At 35.5% G+C, this 20,680-nt stretch overlaps 1 protein-coding gene across 1 annotated transcript in view; it reads left to right on the top strand.

The window, feature by feature from the left end:
• LOC150085823 (telomerase-binding protein EST1A-like) overlaps nucleotides 1-20,680 on the top strand; it is a 228,408-nt gene that overhangs the window by 35,032 nt on the left and 172,696 nt on the right. The window contains 2 exon segments of the mRNA XM_090374707.1: nucleotides 2,994-3,110; nucleotides 13,055-13,244. Of these exon segments, the coding sequence (XP_090230833.1) occupies nucleotides 2,994-3,110; nucleotides 13,055-13,244 (307 nt within the window).

Here is a 20,680-nt window from a genome sequence, read left to right as displayed (position 1 = left end):
CTGGATGTGTTGGATGACTATTTTTCAGAGCAGTACGTTAAGAGACAAAAAGAGAAAGTAATACTCTTCATATGATTATCAGAAGTAATTATTTATACATTGAGAATCTGCATATAAAAAAACCACTAGGTGGTAGTGATCACAGTGTATTGATGTGGGATTAAAGATGTAACTACCATCAAGCAAAAGGTTTTTGCTTTTTTTTAGGGTGACTACAGTGGTCTCAGACAGTTTTTAAATTCTATACATTGGGACAAACTGATGATGTCACCATCAGCAAATTCTAAATGGGAAACATTCAAAGGAACAATCACAGAAGCCAATAGACTTCATGCCAACTGAGAAATCCTGTTCAAGGCTTAGACCTAAATGGATGGCAGATAAACTAGTGAAGCTTGCGACAGGGAAGAAAAATGAATGGGAGGCATATAAATCATCCGGTGATAGAGAAGCCTATGCAAGATATAACTAATCTGCGATCAAGTCACAAAGGAAATTAGCTAAGCTTAAGCAGATTATGAGAAACGGTTGGCAAAGGATGCAAATAAAAGCAGCAAAGATTTCTTTACTTCAGCTTAACTTCTGTTCTAAGGAAAATAATGGAGTCACTAGTTAAAGAAGTAATGCATGCAATACTATTTAGACAGGAGTGTCGTTATACTTCAGTCACAGCATCAGCTTTTAAGGGGAAATCTTGTCTGACCAATCTGATTGGATAATATGATGCAGTCACTAAGGGACTGGATGCAAAAAATAATTTTGATATCATATACTTGGATTTCAGGAAAGCTTTTGATACTCTCGCAAATAAAAGACTACTGTAGAAATTGAAGCAATGTGGCATTAAGGGAAAGTTACTGCTAGGGATAAAGGGATAGTTGAGTGGGAGAAGACAGAGAATGGTTATCGTAGGACACTGCTGTTTATGGACTAACGTCATTAGTGAAGTTCCCCAGGTTTCGATGCTGGGCCCATTGTTGTATTCTGTATTTATTAATGATATTGATGAAGGTATATCAGGCTGAATGGCTAAATTTCAGATAATAAGAAGATTGGCAGGGTGGTTAATGATGTTGCTGCAACAAGATTTAGAAAAATTAGGCATATGGGGAGAAATGGAAATTGAAGTTTAACATTGATGATTGAAAAATACCTGGGTTAATTGTGCAGTCAGATATGCAGTTCTTTGAGCTATGCAGACAGGCTGCCAGGTCATTGGGTCAGACAGGTCATGGGTTTTGTCAGTGATATACAGGAATTTTGGTAGCAGGGATAAGGAGGTGATTATGCATTGTATAAGGCAATGGTCACGTCACAGCTTGAGTACTGCATACAGCTCTGGAGGCCTCCTTTTAGGAACAGGTGGAAAAAAGGTCAAGATTGGTGAGAGAAACAAAAATTTCTCTCACAAATTTCAAAGGTTGCTCTTACCAAGAAAGGCTTCAGTTCTGCAAATTTCAGCACCTATGAGATTATCTAACTGAGGTATTCAAGGCTTTGAATGGGTTGAGCAAGCTGATAGGATTCTTCCTCTTACTCAGATTACACACAAGGGAGCATAAATTCAAATCGAGGAAGGAATGCTTGCAGAAGTTTTCTTTTAGCTAGTTGGTGATTGATTGCTGGAACAAACTTCTGTCTGTTGTTGTGGAAGTGGATGAAATTGGAATGGGTTTTTTTTTTTTTTGGCTGATGCTGTATAAGTGTGCTTCCTTGCATCATTGTCACTACTAATACTAAATCATTAAGGGGGATAGGCAAGCTAAGTCAGATTACGAAAAGTCCATGCCTAAGGATATAGAGAAAAGTAGGAAAGGATGCAGAGAAAAGTAGAAAAGAATTCTTTGTTTTTGTTTACACTAAGACTAGAAGAAAGTGGATGAACCACATGTGAGGTGATGTGATTGAAGTGTTTAAGGCATGAGCAAGCTTAATGCCAGTGGGATTCTCTCTCTTGCTCAGATTACTGACTGGAGGAAAGACTTGCAGAATAGATGTGCAGAAATTTGCCTTTAGCCAGCAAGTGGTTGATTGCTGGAGCAAACTTCCATCCACCATTGTGGAAGTTGATAGCTTAAATAAATTAAAGGAAGTTTGGTTCCTTGCATCATATGCCACTACTAATGCTAATGCTTTTAAAACTCAGGACATCTCATATCTCTATTAGGGATTACCCTTGTTTCTAATGTCTCTTTTCATAAGAACTTCACAAATATTGCTTCCTCTGCATCAACAAAACTGAGTTTTCTCTTTTAATCTTGGAATTACTTTTATTCTAAACAATTACTCATTCAATACAAAAATTTCATAACTGCCATGAAATTTCATTGCCATCTGTGGTGGTGCACCCTAAACCTCTTTTAGGCTTCTTGACTTCGTTCAAAATAGCGCAGTCAGGTTGATTAATGACCCATCTCATACAAGTCTTCATTCACATAGTTGCATAGTTCTCATTTGCATAGTTGTTCAGTTTCTGCTTTATGCTTACATGGCTGCTGCCCTTCTGAATTTTGTATCTGTAATTTCCCCTACTGTTTTTAAAATCAGTCCAAACATGTGCCAAAAGCAGTCAACATCTGTGCACTGTCCAACTCCAAACTTACAGTCACCAACTTCTCTTTCTCATTTGTTTCTACTGCTTCTGTTTTCTGTAGTATTTCCTGAAAAGTACAATCTACAGAAATTCAAGTCTGATGTCAACCAAGTAGCTTTCAACACATGCATGGTTCTAAGTACTATATTTTCTATTACCTTTCATGCTTGGAGTTCTCATTAAAAATAATTAAAAGAACATTCTTTACCAAGAAGAGATTTTGAAGCAGTGTATGTGTTTTAACTAACTCAGTTTTTAAAACTATTGGTGATTTTTCTTTGTGATTAGCATATAAAGCGCGCACGCACGCACACGCACACACACACACACACACACACACACACACAATATAATTGAAATATCTTAATTTGTATCTTATTTAGCTATTTATTTTTTTCAGAATGAAACCAATTGTTGAAAAAAATATGCATGATATAGGTTTGCTTGAAAGGGAACTTGCTTCATATATGACTAGAGGACTAGGTAAAACAGACCCAAAAGCTTTGGGTCAGTGCAGGTATCTTTCTTTTATTGCTAGAATTATATTGATTTATTGTGTTGTTGTTGTTGTTGTTGTTAGAAACTATATATGTTAAATATTATCCTTTCATTCTAAACATATGCCAACATTTGGAATAATTTGGCATTCTGAAGGACAGACAACATGGCTTTAAGGGAAAATCATGTTTAACAACTTAGTAGGCTATTATGACACAGTTACTCATGAGCTGGATTTAGGGAACAGTTTCAGCATAGTTTATTGGATTTTAGCAAAGTATTTGACTTGGTCCCTCATGAGAGGTTATTGTATCAGCTTGAACAGTTTAGGATTACAGGTAAGATTCTAAGAGGATTGCTGGGTAGCTGCAGGGCAGAAGGCAGAGGGTTGTGATTAATGGATATTCTTCAGACAGATGTAATATCAGGAGTGGGGTCCCTCAAGGATCGGTTCTTGGATCACTGTTCTTTCTCATTTTCATAAATGACATTGATGAAGGGATAGACAGCATGATGTCAAAATTTGCAGATGATGTAAAGAGTCGTTACTGATCAGTGCCAAGCAGCACTCCTTCAGGATGACTTGAACAGACTTCAGAGGTGGTGATAGAATTGGCAACTGTGTTTTAATGCTGCTGAATGCACTTGGGAATAGCAATCCACAAATAAATTATACATTTGGTGGGGTTAAACAGTTTTCTGAACCGTGTAAAAAGCCAGTCAGGAAAGCCCATATCAATGATTTATCGAACGTTATCCTGTAGAGATAGGGAGGTCATAATCCCACTGTATAAGGCAATTGTAAGACCACATTTGGAATAATGTGTCCATACCTGAACACAGTATTCCACATTTGGAATACTGTGTTCTGGTATGGAGACGTCTGAAAAAAAAATATATTGAGCTTCTTGAAAAGGTCCAAAGACAGGCAACTTGAATGGTGAGATCAGCAGAAGGATGGCCATATGAGAAAATACTCCGCTTATGTAGCATACAGAGCTTGGCAACCAGGCACCTCAGAGGTGACCTGATTGAGGTTTATTAAGGCTCTGAGAGGGATTAACAAAATAAATGGAGTCACTGATTAAAAGTGCATTGCGGGATCAACCTAGACAAGACTGCAGCACTTTAAAATTTTGTTGCTAGGAGTCAGTATTCGAATGCTAGGCCAAAACTAGCATTGGAACAGTTAGTTTAAACAGTTAGCATTAGAACAGTTAGTTTAACTTCTGTTCCGGGTAAATAATGGAGTTACTGGTTAAAGATGCATTGCAGGATCATCTAGAAAAGACTGCAGCAATAATTCAGACACAGCATGGGTTTGTTAAGGGAAAGTCTTGTCTGACAAATTCGATTGGATACTATAATGTGGTTACAAAGGAACTGGATGCAAAAAATAATTTTGATATCATATACTTGGATTTCAGGAAAGCTTTTGACACTGTTGCACATGGAAGACTACTATACAAATTGGAGAAGAATGGTATTAAGGGTAAGTTGCTACAATGGATAAAAGAGTGGTTGAGTGGGAGAAGACAAGAGGGTGGTAATCAGTGGACACTGCTTTTTGTGGACTAATGTTATTAGTGGAGTCCCACTAATAACATTAGTGGGCCCACTAATTGTTTTGTATATTTATCAATGATATTGATGAAGGTACATCATGCTTAATGTTGCAGTTTGCAGATGATGCAAAGGTTGGCAGCGTTGTTAATGACAGTAATGGCAGTGTGCTAGTGCAACAGGATCTAGAAAATGTGGGCAGATAGACTGAGAATTGGCAACTGAAGTCATTGACAAATGCAAAGTATTGCAAATGGGTAGAAGTAACCCCAGAGGAACATACCAACTGTGCGGTACTACACTTAGGGTGGTAGAAAATGAAAAAGACCTGGGAGTAATGGTGAGTCAGATATGAAGTTTTCTGAGCAATACAGACAGGCTGCAAGAGCAGGTCATGGGGTTTTGTCAATGATATACAGGAATTTTGCTAGCAAGAAAAAGGAGGTAATTATCCCTTTGTATAAAGCAATGGTCAGGCCACACCTTGAGTACTGCATACAGGTCTGGAGGCCTCATTTTAGTAAGGATGTAGATTTGCTTGAGCATGTATAGAGAAGGGCAACAAGATTGGTTAGGGGAATGAGTAGTATGTACACAGACTTAACAAAATCCAGTCTTATTGACCTATAGCCCTCCTCCTGGGTTTGGGCAAAATCCCCAAATGCCTTATCTTCTACTGGTCCCCTATTCTCTATCTCAATGTACACCTTGCATCCTCTCGTCAGTTTTTTTAAACATGGTCTCTACATGGATGAGGCCATGCACAAAATTATGGTTGTGGCAAGTTGTATTCTATATCATTATCTCCTAGCCATTTAAGTTAATTTTTTGGATGCTCTCTCTCTCTCTCTCTCTCTCTCTCTCTCTCTCTCTCTCTCTCTCTCTCTCTCGTAGGAAAGCTTCCTCTGATGCTTCTTCCATTGAAAGGCTCCTTCCAATCTTTATTATTGCTTCAGAAACTCTTCAGATCCTTCTAGATCAAAGGATAGATCAGTAACATCAAGACCAGATACCAGCCTACTGCTAAGCACACCAACCTTAGTTGTCTGCAGGTGTTAATACCGGTCCCTTTTGTAGGAGTATTGTATTGTATTTGATGAACTCTTAGCTAAGGTACTGGAATTGATTGATATGGTTTCCTTCACAGACAATCTGGTCATACTCATTTATGTTGACTCTTGTGCTGGCCATGGTACAGAATGAATGCTGTCTTGAACCACCTCCATACGTGACCTTTGCTGACAAACTTCATATATATTCCTGCCTAAAAGTTTGGAATGATGTTACATTTTTTTCTTAATTTTCAAAGATTTTATTAAAATAGGACTAATGTGTTTACCAATTTTTATTAAAATGTTTTCTATTATATATAAAAATGAAAAAAACTTAAATATTTAAGAAATTTCTAGAATATTTGAGAATATTCCAGAAAGGTGTACTGGAAGTGGTAGAGCATTATAGATGTTTCTAGAAGATTCCTGAGCATTGCAAAAGATTCTAGAATATTCTAGAAAGTGTAGTATTATTTCAATATTGTAGAAGATTGTAGATGATTACAGAGTGGTCTGCAATAACATAAATTGAGGAGCAAGAGCCGTAACTTATAAAATTGAACAACCATCATTCAGAAAAAGTTTTTGCTGTAAGTTTTGTGTGTTTTTTGATAAACATAGCAAGAAATAAGGAACTGAGTGTTGAAAAAAGAAGTGCTATTATAACTCGTATTAAAAAAAATAGCTATTGTATGAGAAGTATTAGCAAAAAACTAAATGTTTCATTTAAAGGATTGCAGACTACCATCCGATGGTTCAAGGAGACTGACAATTTAAAGCAGGAACTGTCAAGATGGCTTACTACTCTTTAGTCAAGAATCATCATTTGCTCTAATTAGTGGTAGTATCCTCTGCATTGTGTGCTTTCCTGTTTGTCTTATCATCATGCTGATTTTCCTTAACTACATTTGTCTCTGCTTTCTTCGCCATATCACTGTATAAAGTAGCTCCCATACACAAACCAATTTGCTTGACTGCTGTCTTACCTAACAAGTACAAGTCAGTGTTGAAAAAAAAAAGTCGTGAGTTAGGGTTAAATTTGAAAGTGTCTGCAATTCTGCTCAGACACAATAGGATGGAGTATATGATGAAAGCCTTGTTGATCAGTTCAGCCCTGGAGAGGTTGTGCAAGGCCCGTGGGATTAAATTTTTCTCAGCATGGTCTGTGCTTGTTAACAAGAGAGACTGCTTCTACAAGGACAGGATATGCTTAAATAGGAAGGGTGCAAGAATAGTATAATACAGGGTGTTTCAGTTAAACGTTTCAGAACTTCTAAGAGAGGTAGGGTACATCCTGACAACTCGAAATCATATAGCAATGTGGGGTCGGAAATGCTTTCCTGAAGCGGTGTTGTACACAGAAGCACCATAAAGAAAAGAGACTGTAAGTGAGAAATTGTTTTAATATAATACATGAAAAGAAGCAAAAGGTACATGGATTACCGTAGGTACATGGATTATCAAGTAGATAGGTCTAACTGGACCTATCTACTTGATCTTTCTGCAGCAAGTATTGCCACAACTTTTGAGAGATGAACAGATTTCTGCATCGACGCAACAGACAATGTGGTTCCAACACTATGGAGCCCCTGCCCATTATAGCGGAGATGTTCGTAACTACCTGGATGTCACATTTGGTCAACAGTGGATCGGACGTGGTGGTCCCGTGCGTTGGCCTGCTCGGTCACCCGACCTATCATGTCTTGATTTTTATTTCTGGGGTCATATGAAATCGCTAGTTTATGACACCCCTGTTGACAATGCTGAGGAGCTGGTTGCAAGAATCGCAGTAGCTGCCGAAGAAATTCGCCTGGAGTATTCCAGAATGTTCGGATGTCCATGCGTCGGAGATGTGAAGCGTGCATTGTAGCCCGTGGAAGAAACTTCGAACACTTACTTTAATCCATGTACCTTTTGCTTCTTTTCATGTATTATTAAAACGATTTCTCACTTACGGTCTCTTTTCTTTATGGTGCTTCTGTGTACAACACCGCTTCAGGAAAGCATTTCCGACCCCACATTGCTATATGATTTCGAGTTGTCAGGATGTACCCTACCCCTCTTAGAAGTACTGAAACGTTTAACTGAAACACCCTGTATAGTATATGTGTCTCATGAATGGCAGCACCCAGAATGTCAGTTCAACTCCATCGTGTTTCACTGTGGTGATAGAGGACATGCCTGTAGGTTGATTCGATTTGAGTGTTCTTGACACAAGGGTGACTGTGGTTAAAATGCACCTGGGTGGTTTTATACAGCAATTCTGTTCGTGTTTATATTTTTTTGGGAATAATTTCCATGAGTCACAGAGTATCTATAACTTACTGCAGAGATATTTGATTTCATATTTGATTATAGAAGTTTATTTCCTTGAGGAACTGAAAAACATCTGCTATATTTTTCCTGTCTTTCAATATGGTTTTGAGAATGAGGGAGTGATGCTTGGTTATTAACTCTTTAAAGCAGTTTTGGTGTTCGGCTGCAAAAGCAAGTAATTAGTACATGTTCTACTGTTCGTTGTGTGTGTGTGGGGCAGGTAGGACATAGAGGGAGGGGATCCTCTCCTCGAAATAGATGACAGTAGCTGAAATGAGTGTGTCCTATTCCTTAACTTTGCAAGTAATACTTGCTGTATTTCCATGGTTGGAGTAAACTTTTAATTTGGTGCAATGTGTTATTGATTAGAACTTGCCATTGCTACTGCTAGTGATGTGTCCTGTAGGTAGAAAAACAAAAATAAACATAAATGAAACCAGGTTAAATTAGGAATTCAATTTAAAGGAAATTTTGTGTAGAGTAAGAATTTCTTTAAAAATAGGGGAACTCAACTGTTTGTAAGAAAAGGAATTATACAGAAAATTTAAAAAAAGGTAAACTGCAGCCATTATCAACCCACTACAAAATGGAAGCCTCCTCAACAATTCATGTTGAAGAAAATGGGACCATAATCTGCTATGCTGATCCAGTGCGAGTTGGTAGATTGACTGTATTTAGCAGTTAGGGACTTGAACCCTGGTATACTTAAAGAGCATGTGTGCTACTGCACTCCCCTCCTGACCACTTGGCTATGGCGGCCTTACAGAATATTATACAACTTTAAACAAATAGTTATGCAAACTGTACAAAATAAATTACATGTATACAGAAAATTTACAAAATTATACAGATGCAAAATATGCAAAAATGTACAGAATTATACAAATAGTTATACAAAAGAATATAATTAGGGAAGGACGTTACGTTGTTTTACATTAAGATTATTACTAAATATAATACCACTCTTATACCACATGAAATTAATAATATAGTTTATTAAGCTATTTGCCTAAAGTACTATACATTAAGTATAGTAGTTTAGTATGTTTATTTAGTTAACTTAATGTATAGTAGTTTAGACAAATAGCTTAAATTATAAAAATATAAATATGATTAATCACTATTTACAAAATATTAACATATTTACAATTTATGAACATATAAATTTTAAATTTCATGGTAAAAGAATATGGAGTTGAGATGAATGTTACATTTTTATACAATTCGTGCTACCGGGCTGATAGCAACAAGCAAGTTTTTGGATACATTCCTTAAAATTAAGAATTTAACAAATTTAGGGGAGAAGCTTGGTGAAGTTCTGAAGGAATTTGAGAATTATGAATGAATTTAAGAAAGCTAAATACAGCCACTCCCCGACTTAAATAATACTCAACTTACGGAAATTTGACTTTACGTAAGTTTTTGCCTGCCGGTGCAAATTTAAAAAAATCATAGGAATGTATTTTGCATCCTGTAGGAATAAATGGATGTCTCGTGAAAATATCGTACTATGAACCCAATAACACACACACACATTTTTTGGTAATTCATTCCAAGACCTTGGAAGTTGAAATTTTTGCTATATAACTAAACTATTTAACTCCCTAAAAGGTCATTTTTATAATGGAAATTGCACTTCATTTTCGTTGTTATAAGAATCAATTTCAAAGGCCTTTGTGATATTTTTCTAAAGCACTTTTCTGGAGGTCACGACCATAAAACAAAAAAAATTTGCACTTTCTGGTTTATTGGGCTTTTCTGTTAGCACAATCTATCATAAACAGGTAGTAAACTCGATCTTATTGCATTTGTGATAATCCTGATAACTGGAATTCTGTGGGTTTTTACATTATTATGGTGAAATGTGTTCCCCTTCACCGAAATCTTCAATCATATAAAAAACATAAATAAATTTTCAGAATCTTCTCTTCATTCCTATTTACTTATTACAATGGTGAAGAGAAGGGATCAACGGAAAGTGCAAGTGTTGGCAGTGCTAGGAAACAAAACAAAATTGATTTACAAATGAAAGTGAAAATGATTAAGAAGTAAGAAGCAGGACAAAGTTTGTCATCTATTGCACGGAATTAGGTCGTGCTGCTTCAACAGTGAATACTATTTTAAGGTATAGCGGGCGTATAAAAGAACATGTTAAAGGATCAACGCATTTAAGATCAACATTGATCACAAAACAGCGCTCAGGTGCTATATTGAAGATGGAAAAGCTATTAATAATATGGATGGAAAATCAGATTGAGAAGCATGTGCCCCGAGTCCAATGACCATTCAAACAAAAGCAAGAAGTATTTATGACGATATTAAGGATAAGTATGGCGAACCACAAGCCAAGTTCATGATAAGCAACTGGTGGTTTAATAGGTTCATTAATTTTGTGATGTGTTGGAAAAAACCCCTTCTAAATCTCCACAGCCCTCAACGTCCGCAGCGGCATGCTTATCAGCTGGATAGTTAATTCTGGCTACGATGCTCGAAAGGTAAAACTTGCTGACGTCATGCCTGTCTCCTCTCTCTTTTCGTAATTTTATAATTTTGAAATTTTTGTAGTTTTGTACATGTTTGTAATTTTTCCTGCGCATGAGATAAAAAAAAATAAATAATTCTATTTACATGTTTGCCGAACATTTCTTTTTTGCTTCTATCAAATTCAGTGTGCATAGTTGCGAGTGCGGAATTTCCCTAAATGCTTATTTAGGGAAATTCCGACTTACATAGCGTTCCATGGAATGCAACCCTACATTAATCGGGGAGTGGCTGTATAGATATTGATCGATAAATACAAAATCGGTTTATAATTCAGACAAATAACTGTCGTCTTTTGAGAAAGACAGAGCATGAGAAATTCTGAAAGAACTAAAAGAAAATAGGAGAGGAAATGAAGACAGATTCCTGACTGGGAGGAACAGCACCAGTGACTGAAAGACAGTAACTGCGAATGAAATTCATTGTAAATAGGGCAAAATAAAAAATGTGAGCAGAATCCTCAACAAAACTGCAAAGACAAAGTTCGGAGTTGGAAAGATGGAAGTAGGCAAGTTTTTAAATTTTAAGAAACATGTCCTGTTAAAAGAAAGCTAGAAAACATGCTGGCAGAAAACCATTTGCGAGTATTTTTATAAAAAAAATGTAACTTCTGGAATAAATAATTTTGTAATTAAACCTTTTTGGGAATCAGATCAGCAAAGTTTCCATTGGTCTTGAAGAATTTTTAAAATTTGTTGTGTTTCTTGTTGGCCTTTACAAATGAAGTATGAAAGCCCACAGAATTAAATATAAGTCTGAAGGTAGTGAACCAGATAGAACTTGTAGGGGGCAGAGGCAGACAATTCTATATGCATTAACTGGTACTAGGAGGAAACTGCACTGGATCAAATCAAACCAAGCTTGGACTGAACTGTAAGCAATTTAGTATGTCTAAACCAGGCAGCAGCAGCATAAGTGGTAATTGGTAAAACAACAGCTCTGTATAGTGCATGCAAAATCGTATGGTTCAGACAAGGCTTGGTGGGAAATGGAAACGGAAACAGTTTGAAAGACAAATTTCTTCACTTTGTCAGACAAATGATTCAAATGGAAAGAAAGGTAAGGTGATTATCAAACAGTAATCCAAGGAATTTTGTGATAGTTACAAAAGGGAGAGATTTATCATTAATTTTTGTGAGAGGAGGATGAGTTGGCGAAAGGGTGCCTTTGAAGTCCGTCATACAAATTTTACTGTGAGAAATAGTAAGTTTGTTAAGTGTTGACCAATCAAAAAGTTGTTGAAGAACAGAATTCACGTTTACTTCTAATGAATGGCGAGAATTTCTATAAAAAAGAACTAAATCATCTGCATATTCAATGATGAATAATTTGGGGAAACCTTTAGCAACTATTGGTCGAGAACAAGGGTCAAAGAGTAGATCTTTGCAGACATCAATGTAAGACTCAGAGAAACTGTGAAAAAATGATGTAACCTTAACAGATCTATCTGAAAAATAATTCCTAACAAGATTGTATAAGTTAGCATGGCAGTTCAGAGTTCTAAGTTCGAAAGCACTCTACACTAAAGAGAGTCAAAGGCACCCTCGAAGTCGATAAAAGTTGCCAAGACATATTTAGAAGATGATTCATTAATGAAATTGAGAGAGCAACAAGTGCATCTTCAACACCAACTCGAGAACAAAGACCATGTTGATCTTCCAGGGAGATGTCCTGAGTTCACTGTGGTTCTTTCTAGCATTCAAGTTGCTATCTGCCATGCTCAACAACAGCAAGTACAGATATATCCTCAAAGAAGGAAGGAATAACCTTCCTTCTTTGTAATGAAGAAGGAACTTGGAATGACCGTCCTGATGACAGTGTCAACCACTGGCATGGTGTCCAAAGATCCTCCATAAGAACCTAGCAGCAGTAGGCCTCCCACTTAACACGTGGAACTCCAGAAGCCACGATTCTGAACACCTGTAGGATAGTAAGAGAGTTCCTCAACCAACAGTAATAACAATAATAGGAACCGGACACAACCAACAACCCTTGCACTTGGTACCAGTACCTTTAATAAGGCAGAAAAAATCCCATAATGGAGAATTACCAGTGTTGGGTATCCTAAGAATACCTCGAAATGGGTGTTTCTTTATATTGTTTCAAGATGGCCATCACTCAAATATTGTCCATTTAGAACTCTGGTGTTTTCAGTTAAAATTTACACTACATGGTGGGTGGGAGATCCAAGATCCTATAGGGAGTACTTTTCTGTTACCTGTCTGTCATTGAAACAACTTGGTGTCTATTCAGATTATAACCATCACTTGTTTAGGATTTTCATGTATATTTTCTTTCACAAATTAACCATCATCCTTGATGTTGCAGTCATTCATAATTGCTCTCTAGTTAGTTTTAATCCTAGACAATTAGTACATATCCTCATCCCTCTCATTTAGATAATATAATTGTCATTTTGAGCTTTTCTGTGTTGAATAATAAGTTTGGACAACAAGATTTCTTTGTTTATTATAAAATATCTTTAATTTAGGTGGAAGTTACAACTTCGGTATGAAAACATTATTCTGGCAGACCCTCGATACTGTGCAGAGAGAAATGTTGAACAATATTTGTGGAAATCATCTTTTTATCAAATAATAGAGGCACTAAGAAAGCAAATGGATGACCATTCACATTTGAAGGAAGAAGTTAAACAAACATTGATTAACCTAGTAGATGAGGTAAAAAGTTTTAATGAAATTAAATTTTTGAAAGATAAATAATTTTTTGCTGACAAACATACAAATATAACAGCTATTCAAAATTATTATTATTTTTTTTCTGTTAAATCTTTTGGATAGTAGTCATAACTGTGTTGGCTTTTGTTGCAAAATGTTTATTTATAATACACACACGGGTTATGGCCCTGGAGGCTATTGCTCAGCATGCCTTAGATCTGGCACGAGGACAAGTAGTCTATTAATGTTGGCTTGAGGGTTCCTGGCCCTGTGCTGCAGTCATCTGTCAAGACTAGATAGATATGTAGCATTGTTAATGTGACCTATGTGTGATTGTTCATTGAAGTTATAAATTTTATTATTCTAAATTTAATTTTGAAGCTTAAGAGCTTAGATAGTAGTGACCTCCCTCCTCGTAGTTGTGGTGTGATGCCCCATCCCCACCATGAGGCAAAAGGTCACTCACCCAATTAAAATCTCTTTTTTTTTTTATTTACATTTAAGTTGACCCAAAGTGAAGGTCTCTGTTTGTAGTTATTTATATATGTAACAAACTAATTGAATTATGGTACTAATAGATGTTCCCGACGTAACATAGGCAATCTTTCTAATTAATGGCATAAATCGTTTAATCTAGATCATTCAGTCTTCACCATTCTTGTTTAACAGTGATATAATTCTACAGCAGTCACCTGTGGGATATATGCATATGTATCTATTTGCAGGCGGTTCCCCGTCATCTCCAACAGATATTGCTGCAACCTCTGTTTTGGATGTAGTTGCATTATATCGAGTGAAACCTTTCCATCGTGACGGCATTTAGCGTATTTATTTGATGTGTTTAACTCGTATCCCCAATATATTGCATTGTAATACTCAAAGTTGTAACACATATTTCCCATGTCATGTTCATCCACATTAATTAGAACTTGTTCATTATGCACATCTGGTACTTCTATTTGATTAGTCCTACAGCGTTTTGCCTGTCTTCTCATTTCCAATCTTGCTTCTCTTTCTTCAATGTTTTCTGTAGTCAGAGTCTCATTTTGGTCTCTTAGTCTATTAGATCTCTCCTCTGTCACAAGGTAAGTGAATTATCCCATTTTGAAGTGAATCATAGTATTCAGCCATAGTGCAAAGAATACTACAGGCTTTTGCTGTACCGGCAACAAAGCAGAGAGAGAAAACACTGTTTCCATGTGTATTGATTCAGCAGATCTCTGAATTGATCCAAACCGTTAACCCACCTAACCATAAAACCGCCTGTTCTAATTTACAGCTGTCTGAAGGAAAGCATGCAGGTAGCACAGTGGCCTGGATTCGAATCCCGTTGATGACGCAAGACACTTTTATGAGCTTTTTTTACTCTGTGGCTGAGTTAGTCAGACTCAGGTGTAGATAGCAAGGTTTTTTGTCCATCAAAACAGGCAAACTGACTAGAGAAATTAATGTCATATTACCATCTTGTCCAATTGTTGCATTACTTTGGCCATACACCCTTGGTTTGATTGTTTTTCAAGCCCTTTTGTTGTCGCTTCATCAGAATTGAAAATATAAAGTTGCCCATATTCTGGCTTATTTGCCTTGTTTGGATATAGTGGTGAGACAAAATGGTAAATCTGGCCGTGTATTCTAAAATAGTATGGCCAATGTCCAAGCGGTGATTTAATCTCTGCACCCATTGATGCAAAAGGCCATTGCTGAGTTGTACTTTCATATATGTTCTCTGTAATTATTTGCTTCATGTGTATCCCCTGTAACTATCTCTCGTAATAGAGTAGGTGTCTCAGACAGTGGGTCGAGTGAAACCTTTCCATCCTGACAACATTTAGTGTATTTATTCGATGTGTTTAACTCATATCTCCTATATCTTGCATTACAATACTCACAGTTGTAACACACATTTCTTAGGTCTGGCTCTTCCACATTAATTACAGCTTTTTGATTATTCACATCCGGTACTTCTATTTGAAAAGTCGTACAGTGTTTCGCCTGTCTTCTCATTTCCAATCTTGCTTCTCTTTCTTCAATATTTTCAGTCCATCTTCGTAGTTGTAGAGTCTCATTTCGGTCTCCTAGTCTATTAGATCTCTCCTCTAATGTTTCATTAGCATTTCTTCTACATTTTCTCAAAGTTCTTACACACTATTCAGCCATTTTTACACTTCTTAAAACTTAGAACGGTTTTTAAAATTGAAGACATAAAATAAAAATACATCGATAGCTTTCAGGTATAGGTTGCCTTTCTTCGGTTGAAAAACATTAGTACAAAAATTAATAAAGAATGCCCGATATGGTGGTCATGCGAGGTCAATTGCATGATTGGGGGCTGGCAACAATCAGCAGTTGGAAAATTTGGGCAGCATACCTAAGCATTTTATATATATTGATGGACAGATGACATCTAGTCACATGTAGGCAAAAGCGTGGGAGGTGCTAGTATATCAGCTCATTTAAATGTAAATACCTTCCTAAATATACTCAAATATTTATTTGAGATGTTTAGGAAGTGAAAAATTGTGTACTTGGAATTATAAATGCAAATAACTTGTCAGTTGCTGTGTAACTTTTTTTTCATTATGCTTAATGTGTTAGTTTCATTCTTGTAAACAACATATTGCATGCACATGTTTTCAAATTGGCATGTCACCTTACATATGCTGCAGGTATCTGCTGTGGAAAGTAGTTATTCTTAGTGTTATGTTTAATCGTTGTACAAAATTTGTTTGTTGTCCCAGTTATTTATATAGAAACTACAGAAACTATTTACATAAAATAGTTTTTTGCTTCGATTATTATTACAGTTTATCCGTTGTTTTCTTTTATTTATTTGATAAAGCAAACATAAGTTTGAAATTTCATGTTCTTAAGTGTTCTCTGAACTAGAAATGGAAGAATATATTAGTTTCAGAATTATATTTTATGAATGTAACCTTGTTTTCCATTTTCAGCAGTATAAATATATAAAGTTTTATTAAAATTATGTTTAAAAAAAAACTTTTTTTAAATATTTAAAATTTGTATTAAAAATTTTCACATTATAATATTGCAATTTATTAAGAAAAGAAGAAATATTGGTATACTACAAGCAGAATTACACACACACACAAAAAAAAAAAAAAAAAAAAATTGGTCACTTTTCCAATGAGGTTCTACATGACTGTTTGCAAAAACGCTGGTGCAGGTGCTGAGAGGTCAGTGACCCCCTTACACTGATTGGAAAACCAATCTATGGTTTTGCTGATGATAAGCATGCTATCTTTTAGTTTAAGAAATCATGCCCTTTCACAAGTAGTCTCAGCTTCTTGAATATGCACCATAAATTCCTTAAATGCTGATCTCCAGATAATTCCCTGTGGAGCAAAGAAAATTTAGTTAACTTTAATCCTTCTAGAACTCCATCCACCTTTTTTCTCACAAAAAAGTCTATATTGCTCCTATGCTCATCTTCAATAATACTCAGGTTGCTAAACAAGGTCACATATCTCTAATTCTATTAGGGATTACCCTGAACTTCTAATCTCTTTGCGTAAACACATCAAAAATATTGCTTCCTATGCATCAAAAAACTGGGAATTATCTGGAGATCAGCTTGTGGTGTTACTTTTCTTCTAAATAGCTACCTGCTCTCTACAAATCTGAAATCTGCCCTGCCACGGAATATTTCCATATCTGGGATGGTTCCCCAAAAACCTCTCTCAAGGTATTTTGACTACATTCTAGAAAGGACAGTCAGGTTTATTAATTAATAACCCATCTTTTACAAGGTATCTTTGCTCTGTCTCATAGATGTTCAGTTCCTGCTGCATGCCTTTTGTATAGATATTTACATGGGCACTGTTCTTCTGAATTAGCATTTTTAATTCCCTACACACTCTCCAAGCTGATTCTGACACATGCCATACCCATTCAGCATCTGGAGATTCCTTAATGCAGGAGGTCTGCTGATAAAGATGCAGATCAAGAATATAGATTTTTCTTGTTGCCTCTTTATCATGCTGCAGTAGAAAACAGTCATCAGGTATGTCTAGAACATTACTGCTGTTGTATGAGTGACTGATCCACAAGTTCCAGTTAATATCAAGGCTGTTAAAATCCCAGTTATGACACATCGCCTTTGCTGGCCCACTCTATGATATAGTTGTCCGTGTAGTTGTTTATTATACAGTAAGCCCCCGACATATGTAAGCGATACATTCCAGGACTTCTTACGTAACTTGGGAATGACTAATAAAATATTGCTACTATATCCCTGATATGCAAAAATTACAAGAATGAAGAAAAATAGTTTTATATTTTTCAATTAACTAGTTATATATATTTTTTGTTAGTTATATATATAGAAAAATAGTTATATACAGTACAGTGTCAGTTATCTGGAATAATTAATGTCAGATCTCTTCCGGAGAGCAAAATTTTCCGGATAATCAAACTTAAGGTAAAATTAAATAAATTTTGTTATAATGTATTAAGATAAAAGAAAAAGACTTTAAATAGCATGAAAAAAACTAATTTATCTAATTTAAAAAATAATAATAATAACTTATACAGCAGTTCCCGCTTCACGAGTTCCCGGGTTTACGAGTTTTTTTTTTCTCAAGTATCAACAAAATCGATAATATGAACATTAATTGAAAAAAATAAATGTTACACATTCATAAATACCTCATTTCAAACCACGCTCGTAGCTATACAATACAGTGTACCCCCACTACAATATTAATCCCTTCCATAGGTGCCATTGTATTGTGAAAATATCGTAATGTGAACCCAATAACACATTGTTTTTTGGTTATTCGTTCCAAGGCCTCAGAAGTTGAAATTTTCGCTATATAACTAAGATATTTATCTCTCTAAAAGGTCATTTTTGTAATGAAAATTGTATTAGTTACTAATTCGAATCATTGAAATGCACTACACTTTCATCATTATCATATGTTCTGTTATAAGAATCAATTTTGAAGGCTTTTGTGATATTTTTCTAAAACACATTTCTGGTGGTCACTATCATAAAACAATAAAAACAATTTGCACTTGCCAGTTTTTGGGCTTTTCTGTTAGTGCAGTCAATTATAAACAGGTAATAAACTCGTTGTTATTGCATTTACTAAAATACCGATAGCTGGAATTGTGTGGGTTTTTACGTTAATATGGCGAAATGTGTTTCCCCTTCATTGAAATAAACATAAATAAATTTTCAGAATTTTCTCTTCATTCATTTATTCCAAGATTGGTTTTCGCATCACTTTGTGCCTGGAGTAAAAAAAAATATTGTGAACAAAAAAATATTCCTTTTCAGGCGATGCTGCTTTTAGATAATCCACCTGGCTACCCACCACTTCTGCAACATCACCACCCTACTGTTAAAATAAATATTTTACCACCAAATGCGACACCACTTTTTCAGCCAATGGATCAGAGCATTATTTAAACGTTTAAAGCGACATCTGACATACTCATTAATGCAACGGATAAGGAGGGAGGTCCAATTTTTAAATAATTTTGGAAAGAATTTCATATTTTAGATGCAATTAAAAGAATACAACAAACCTGGAACAAAATTACAGAGAAGAACAAGAAGGGTGTTTTCGAATAAACTGTGTCCTCAGTTTATTGATAATTTTGAAGGATTTCAAAAACTAGCAGAGAGCGTACAAAATGAAACAGAAACAGATTGCTAACAAATTGCAGCTTGACATTTCTTCAACTGATATCACTGATCTGTTTCAAGCAAAACAGTGGAGAGCCCACAAATGAAGACCTCTTTGAAATAGCAAAATGTGAAGAAGCTGAGAAAGATTTAACAGCTGAAACTTCTGTTCATTCCTTCACTCTCAAGGGGCTAGACAAAACTTTTCAACACAGAAAAAGCAATTGAAAATTTCAAGTCACAAGATTCAAATTTGGAGCGTACTAGGAAAGTTGATACAGATTTAAAAAAATGTTATGCATGCTATTGTGAAATTTATAAAGAAAAGAGAAGACTATCTTGGAAACAAACGCCTCGATGCTTTTCTGAAAAAGATGGCTCCTTGTGCTTCCAACAGACCAACAACGAGTGCCGAGACAACAATGAGTGATCAACGAGTGTGCATTTAGTCGATGATGATGAATCATTCTTTAACATTTGTAAGTCATAAATAATTTCTTTATTATTATAATTTGCTTCATTTTCTAAGTTGTTTTTATTTCTTTGGATAAATCGTCATTGTTTAAGCATAAACTAATTAGCTAATTTCATTGTTGAGAACGTAACCCCCGATTTTAACATTACATCTATGGGAAAAAAATTCCTGCTTTACTGGCCCAAAAACGCGTATAAATCCATAGAAACTACTGCAACAAAGCTACATATTCAAATTTAGCATTCTCTATGTCACTAGTTGTACCATGTTGCTATTATCCCTATAATGTCTATATTTTATGCCTTAACCAATACTTCAAATTCATCTTTTTCTTTTCTTTTCTTTTTTTTTTTTTTTTTTTGGCACACAATAGCCTTAAATGCTGATGCGCCATAAAACTCCTAATAACCAACCAATCAACCAACCATCTTTTTTTTTTTTTTTTGACTTCCTGTCGGTCTACACAGATGGTTCGAAGTCAGAAAAGGCTGTAAGATCTGCAGTTGTCTTCCCAGACACCATGATATCTGAACAGATCTCTCCCGAATGCAACATGTTCATTGCAGAGCTACATGCAGTTGAGCTACAAACCGGCCACTGCCAAAAATGTATTATATATACCGACTCTCTCAGTTTATTGCATGCCTTATCGTCGGGCAACACTCATGGCATGGACAGGCTGCAAACAAATTATATGAGATTAAGTCTGTAATTGAACATTGGCAGTCTAGTCTGTGCAGGAACCGAAAAGAGGAAGTTGTTCTATCTCAGCTCTGCATAGGACATTGTCACTTGACACATTGTTATCTGCTGAGGGCAGACGATCATCCTATGTGTAGAAATTGTGACAAGTTTTAATACTCTGGCTTATTTTAATTGAATCTACATATTTGAATAATGATTGTCCCTTGTGTTTTATCCATCTGTCTGAGCCCTTTACACTGAAAAATTTTATCAGACAATGACGATTTGTCATATATCTTTAAGTTTCTGCAACATATTAATTTATATAATTTTGTCTAGAATGCTTTATAACTATTTTATTTCATTTAATATTTTATAATAAAATTTTAATTAATTATAATATTTTATTCTTATATTTTATAACTTTTTGACTTGGTGCATTATAGCCTCAAATGCAGATGTGCAATAAAACACTTATACAAACAAACAAAATCATTTTTTTTAACTATACTCTTAGCAGGGTACAAGGAAGTAACGTATGCCTGCCAAATGTGGTAAGTCTCAACTAGGGATGTGCAATAAAACGCTTATACAAACAAACAAAATCATTTTTTTTTTATTATTATTTTT

Source organism: Mastigoproctus giganteus, chromosome 5 (assembly GCF_048544385.1).
Source record: "Mastigoproctus giganteus isolate SK-2022 chromosome 5, ASM4854438v1, whole genome shotgun sequence".
In the NCBI taxonomy this organism is placed as follows: Eukaryota; Metazoa; Arthropoda; class Arachnida; order Uropygi; family Thelyphonidae; genus Mastigoproctus; species Mastigoproctus giganteus.
The sequence above is the reverse complement of the archived record's forward strand: the minus strand, read 5'-3'. Positions and strand labels throughout refer to the sequence as shown.